A 6,910-nucleotide genomic window follows, 5' to 3' on the forward strand; every position below is an offset into this window, starting at 1 on the left:
TACGATTAAATACGGCAATGTATCTATGTCTTTTATTGGTGTTCCAGACGTTGGCAGATGTAAATCATATTTAAAGAATTAGTATATTAGTAGATGTGAATACAATGTATACATAATGTATTGATATTTCACTGACGTCAAATTCTCTCCTTTACATATGACAATATTAAAATTATGTAAAATCTGACCTTATTTCAGCGACATCAATGAGAGATCTGAATATGTATAGACGGTTTGCAAGTGAACTGTTTATAAATAATCGTAGGAAATTTTGTATAAAAAGTCCAAATATTGGGGCATGTTAGCCATATACTGCATTAAGACGTCATCCCGACCATTTTCAATATGTCGGCGCTACCAGATCGCCACTGAAAGTTGTGTAAGTGTTAGCGTAGAAATACGAGGTGATATTCGCCGGTGCATACAGAAAGACTTCATCCCCCTCGTTTAGAGGTTGGTACACAGTACTTGATGACGTAGCCCATTTCGGTTGACTTTCAGCTTTAACCGAGATCAACACGTCATGTTCCCTCCCTGGAACAGTTTGACGCAGCTCAACCACAGCCTGTAAACCAATTGGGCATTTTAAGAATAAAAAACTAATTAAATACTTTTTAATCAGCACGCTCATCATTTCATAACCACAGTATATTGTAACTAATTTCTAATTTAACCACTTTGATAATTAGCTCAATCTAATTAAAATCTAGATGGTCATTCTCACTACGTTACATGAACATCTTACGATATCACATAAGGGGCCACGCCAGGGTGACCTTTTGGATTAGCCCATCAAATAACTACTTCTAGAATCTTGGAAGTGAAATTTATATGTCCGAATTAGCATGACTAGTGTGCAAAGCTGCCATAATCTCTCAGTTTGTTTTTAAGTCATTTCGTTCCACAAAGCATATAAAGCTACATGTATATACATGCTGTGCCGAAATGGTTTGCGTCAGATGTATGTGTGACGAAATGTTTGACTTCGATGACATTGACAAATTGACAGTTCGCCTTGAAAGTAAAATGCACACATCTCAAAGGTCATCAGAACGTGACCCCTTATGGGATATTGTTAGATGGTCATGTAACGTAGTGAGAATGACCATCTAGATTTCAATTAGACTGATAATTAGCTATGCGTGAAATGTATTCGCTAAATTGTTAATTCTCGCTTCCGTGCCATCGTATAGCTATAATAGCTCTGTCTTACTTGAACGAGCGATCGGGAATTTCTCTAAAACAAACTTACCACCTTTCTTTCCATGGCCGATACGACAATATTGAAGACATATATGCCCTTCACGGGTGCCGTGAACATCCCTGTGTCGGAATTGTACGCCGATCCATGATTCAGCATTATATACTGATATTTCAGTAATCTGCCGCTCAGAGGACCAGCATTGCTAGGTAAAGCAACTGAAAATGACACCGGAGATCCGGGCAACCCTGGAAATATAAAATGATATTGTTATCCACTTGTACAATATTAACATCCCTCAAAACTAATCAGGGTGAGGCTTATTTCATTTTTAGCGTATTTACACAGCTAGTAAGTTTCATATACAACAAACAAAAAATACTAAGCGATGATATTCATTGTCAATCCAAGTGTAAACAACACGCAGTATGCAATACACATCGTACAATATACTGTATTAGCGGTACTTGTTGCAAATGAAGAAATTTGCAGATGCCTGCATCATAAAGGAGATCGGTAGTGGTGAAAGGGAGATAACACCTTCTGTAAAACAATGTCAATTTTAGCGATGTTTTATAATTGGCGACGGACGGCGGTCGATATATTAACGAAAATTAGGCACTCGCTAAAAGAACCCGATATATGGTATATTGCAAATAGTCTTAAAAACAACATGATGTGAACAACTAAATATTTCAAGTCTCCAAATACCAAGTAAAAATCCATGCCTTATAAGGAACAGACGAGTGAATCTTGAATGATGATGTTTAGCATTGTATTTGAAGTAGTATAAAGATAGAACGCGAGAATCTCGAATGATGATGTTTAGCATCGTATTTGAAGTAGTATAAAGATAGAACGCGAGAATCTCGAATGATGACTCCAATCCTGTCCGTCTTTGTGGACAAACTGGTTTGTCAGTTTTTAATTGTACATTTCAGGCATAAAGACCTTCAAACATTGATACAGGCATTGAAAGGCTTTGACAAGTCTCGACCAAAAGCATCATAAAATCACTAACTCTCTCTGTCATTACACAACATGCATTTCATTAATGAACAATTCATGTTCAACCTGCCCAGACATACTGTTAACGGCCTACTTCGAGCGTTAACTATTTAGAATAGCCAGGCTGTTTCGTTTAATGTGGTGTCATATACGTATATTTACATTTGCTCCGCATTTCCCCATTGACACAATGCTAAGAGCCAGTTGCCACCATACACCTATAACACCCAGTGCCTCAGGCTATAACACCCAGTGGGTCATGTGACATTAAAAAAGTCAGGATTTTTTCAGTTTTTTTTTCAAAGTTGGCGGAAATGGTAACACAATGTAAATATAAGTATTGAACAGCAGTTTTAATTATATAATAATATTGTTATAGTCGATATGGCAGCAATATGTATGGTGGGCAAATGCAGCATGGGAGCCCTGCCATATCGACAATAACAACATTACAACCACTGTTCATTGCTTAAATAAGCAACGACCAACCACCATCCTGCTTCAAAATAGTGACCCATGCGCAAACAATGTCTAATAAATTCTTCAATTCTTTATTAATCTTGAGATTTACATCTCATCGACATAATATAATTACAAGAATACAAAAATAGTGCAAGTCAGCCCGGGTAGAGCAATGCACATATGACATTATATTTACACTTGCAAACTTTTGTCACTATATAACAATACCAGACCGATTTGTTTACCATTCTTGCATGGAAACATTGACCTTTGAACTTGCGTATGAAAATATGACAGGGTACGGGAACTACTTTCGCCAAGCACATGGCTTTGTTTACATTTACAATTTAAGTTACAAAGGATTATTTTTTAATTTGAAAAAAAATTATCTATTATTTTTTATATGATAATCTATCAAAATGTTTTTGTTATTTATGTTAATATCATAATAAAAAACAGAACTATTTTTTACCGCGGAAAAAAATTCTCAATTTGTTGTGAAGCGTCACCATTGGCTGTTTTAATAATTGACTCCTCCCATTGTGTCCGACTTTTATATGATTTTTTTTTATTTACAAAGAAAAAATATTGTAATCACAAAGACTTATAGAAACAACATCCGTAAGTGTAAATATAGGGATTGGATTGCACTTTTATGTTAACCATGCTAGCGCGCCCCATTTAGAATATATTCTTAGAGGAATTGCTCCACAAAAGCATGGTTAACTTAAAAGTGAAATCCAATCCCTATATAGCATGCACATATTTGTATATATAATATATGTGTATGTGACTCAATAAAGTAAATGAATCGTATGGACCAAACTACTAGTTACTAGAAGCCAACAGAGTAGAACGTAGTAGCGATGCTTGGTATAAAAACTTGCCCAGATTACTTAATTCTTTAACATTACCTGTTGCTAGTAAATGTATTTTTGAGGGGACTTCATTCGTGGGGCCTGAACCCGGAAGTACTTAATTGTGGTCTCAGGCCGACTACAGCAACTGGACTAGAATACGTGTGTCTTCACATAACCTGTTAATTGAAACTGGACGGCATAGAACAATTCCTCACAATTTAAGATTTTGTCCTCTTTATAGAAATGACATAGAAGATGAATACCATTTCATTTTAAAATGTCCCTCCTTTAACGGTCTCAGAATAAAATATATAAAGCCTCATTATCGGGTTAATCCCTCTGTCTATAAATTAATGTATGTATTTCAGGAAAACAAATCAAATGCCTCTTTGAACTTGATTTCTGTTGATGAATTTAATGTGGATTTATAGCAGAGATGTCAATCTAGGTTTTGTGATGTAAAATAATAATATTGATCATTTATTATGTGCTCCAGGACCCTGTGTGATGAGTCCTGATTTGACCTCTACCCCTGACCCGGATGTATATAATCCACGTTGGTGACACATTTCGACAGCTATCTCCAGAAAATGCCCAACATGCTGGGTTGAAACTTTTATATTTTGCTTTTCAGATGTTGGTCTTGGGCAGGTGAGATGGAAAGTTGCATATGAGATTTTGGGAATTTATTATGAATTTTAATGTTACAATGAAACATATAGCGAAGCTAATTGTGGTCTCGGTCCAGTCTGACAAAAGGAAATAGGTGGTTGCGCAAAAGACAACTAGACATGCGCATCGTAACTTTTTGTACATTGTATCTCTACACATGCGCATTTCATATAACTAAATCTAAGTGTGTCCGGTCTAGTGGGCGCTCGAATTAAGGTGGCGTTGTACGTATGAACATGTATATGTGTATAGTATTGTGTACATGTATGTATATGTACTAGAACATTCATGTGTGTGGGAAGGTGTTTGCGTGGGGTGTGTCATTCTCATTCATCAGAGTTACTTCCCTTCGTATCCTATGTCACTCGGTCAGTACGGTGGTATAGCGTAGCTTTAGCAGACTGGGGGGGGGGGGGGGGGGGGCGAGAATGGGGGTGTGTGGGTGTGTATGTGTGTGTGTAAGCTTGTGCGTAGTAAATTATAATAGAAATACACATCAGTGCTGAAAGGTGTGAATGACCATAAAATGTAGATGTCTTGTGTTTGTTGATAATATATGTTTAACTGAATAAAATATAAATTACAAAAAAAAAAGCTGGCGTTGTAGATTGAATGATTTCTGAAACATTTGAGGCGGATGTTGTAGTCATAGGAGCAAGGAGTGAGATTGTTAGATTCAATCTAGACTAGTAATTTTATAGTTGTGGGGATGTACCGTCACTGCCAGAAAAAAGATTGAAGTGTAATAATAGCTGTATGTCGAAAATATTCAATGATGTCATCAAAGGTTGAGAAAGATACCCGGTGAAGAATTTCGCCCCTGCAAACAGTATACTGTTAAGAATAAACAATTTGTTCTTTTAAACACGCGATCATCATAAAGAAGATCAAGCAATTTATTAGTAATAATAATTTCTGTATTTTACGGTGGCGGATTTGTTCCATTTCGTGTTTTCGCTCCGAAAAGACGAAATAAATGCACGCAAATTAGCGACTTTAAATCTCGTCTTTTCGTGTTCTTTATTTTGTCTTTTCGACTATCGACTTTTCGCCTCAAAAGTACGGAAATTAACAAACCTTAATTTTCGACTTTAGACGAAATAAAAATAAAAAAAACACCTAATTTAGCAAATTAAGCTAACTAATCAAATTATAGTTAATGACATACCTAGATCTCCGGGTTCCCCATTTTCACCAGGGAATCCGTTCACTCCGGGTCCTCCAACACGACCGGGAAGTCCTACTATACCCGGAAACCCAGGCATACCTTTCCTATCTTCACACTCAACCTGTAGCGAAAATCCCGGAGTATTTTCATCCGTGTCGGAAAGTGCCGGTGGTAATGGGATGTCATGAATAAGTGTTCCATGATTGTACTTTTCCTCGCTATTTACAAGTGTGTCTGCCATCAAAATGGCGACCATCAACTTAAAGGTCAAGGTCATTGTGGAACTGATGCCTTTAACGTACCTGTAAAATATAGCTTGCATTGATTCAAACATATTTATTTGTCAAAAAGTACAAAGGGATTGGGCACAATTTTTTGCAACTTATCAACGCCTTTTCCCAAAACAAATACAAAATTACAATATTTGACAAAATAAAGACTAAAGGTCACCAATTCAATATTTTTGTAATATCTTTGTAACATTGCTCTCCGATTGGTCAAAAGGCAGGAAGTACAGAACAAACAAATAGCATGCATTTTAAAATCTATTACTTGTTTTTATAAACTTGTGCACATTTCTGAATATTATTTAAATTAGTATGATTCATGCAATGCTCACTTAGAAAAGAGAATGAAAACCAATGTGATTCTCAGCGGCATTATGTATTTCTCAACTGTATGGGCATTATAAAAAAGGATTGAGAATACACGCCTCCCATAATCACATTGTAAAATACGTTAAAACAAGTAAAAATAAATGTTTAAAATGTCAGTTATACCTGTTTTTTGTCCTCCTTTATAGAATCAGCGTGGTGATGACTTCGGTTCTGTTGAGTATGTTCCGAGCTGAATTAATATGAACCACAGCAGAACTAATACGAACGTATGAAAAGTGTGTTCCGAACGGACGTTTTCCTTTCTTGTCGCTATTTTTATTGACATATTATGTAGTGTATCATGCTGGGTTTTTTGGAATGGATTTCAAAGTTTTAAGATATAATTCTGGGATTCGCTAAAATGTAGACTGTACATACTTGTTTATCACATCGTTATAAGGGCTAGTAGATAAACGGTTTCAGCCACAAGAGAATATTCATGATAGAGATTGAGGGGAATACGTTTATTAGTCCCCTACCGGTGAAACCGCGGGGACTATAGGTTTTCTTCAGTCCGTCCGTCCGTCCGTCCGTCCGTCCAATCAATTTTCCGTATTTTTCTCAGTCAAGCTTCAAGGTATGTTGGTGACAGTTGGTATGTAACTTCAATATGAGTAGCTACAGATCGAGATCGAGTTTCAGGGGTTGTGGGTCAAGGTCAAGGTCACTGTTACTATTTCAGCGGGGGCCAGTAGAGGGTATGTATAGCTTTACCAACACCCAGCATGCTTGTGTGCTACCATCTGTAGGAATAGTGATATAAAATTGTAATTTGACTAATGTTACTCTTTTATGCTGCTACTGTTTATATACAGTGAATACCACATAGATTAATACGCCCCTCCCCCTCCCCTCCCATCTGTCATTAAAATTTAACAAAGCC

General features: G+C 36.6%; 1 protein-coding gene across 2 annotated transcripts; it reads right to left on the minus strand.

Moving 5' to 3' along the window:
- On the minus strand, positions 1-6,255 carry LOC117341521 (hibernation-associated plasma protein HP-25-like). 2 transcript variants are annotated; one of them, XM_033903392.1, is made up of 4 exons: positions 6,156-6,255; positions 5,372-5,677; positions 1,253-1,449; positions 1-565 (listed from the first exon to the last, which is right to left on the minus strand). In XM_033903392.1, exons 2-4 carry the CDS (start codon positions 5,646-5,648, stop codon positions 341-343), a joined length of 699 nt encoding a protein of 232 aa, XP_033759283.1. In that variant the 5' UTR covers positions 5,649-5,677; positions 6,156-6,255; the 3' UTR covers positions 1-340. The 2 variants fall into 2 exon arrangements, with proteins under 2 accessions (XP_033759283.1, XP_033759282.1); XM_033903391.1 differs by having other exon boundaries at positions 5,372-5,673; positions 6,151-6,255.
- Positions 6,256-6,910: the final 655 nt, after the last annotated feature.

This window comes from Pecten maximus, chromosome 13 (genome assembly GCF_902652985.1).
Source record: "Pecten maximus chromosome 13, xPecMax1.1, whole genome shotgun sequence".
Lineage (NCBI taxonomy): Eukaryota > Metazoa > Mollusca > Bivalvia > Pectinida > Pectinidae > Pecten > Pecten maximus.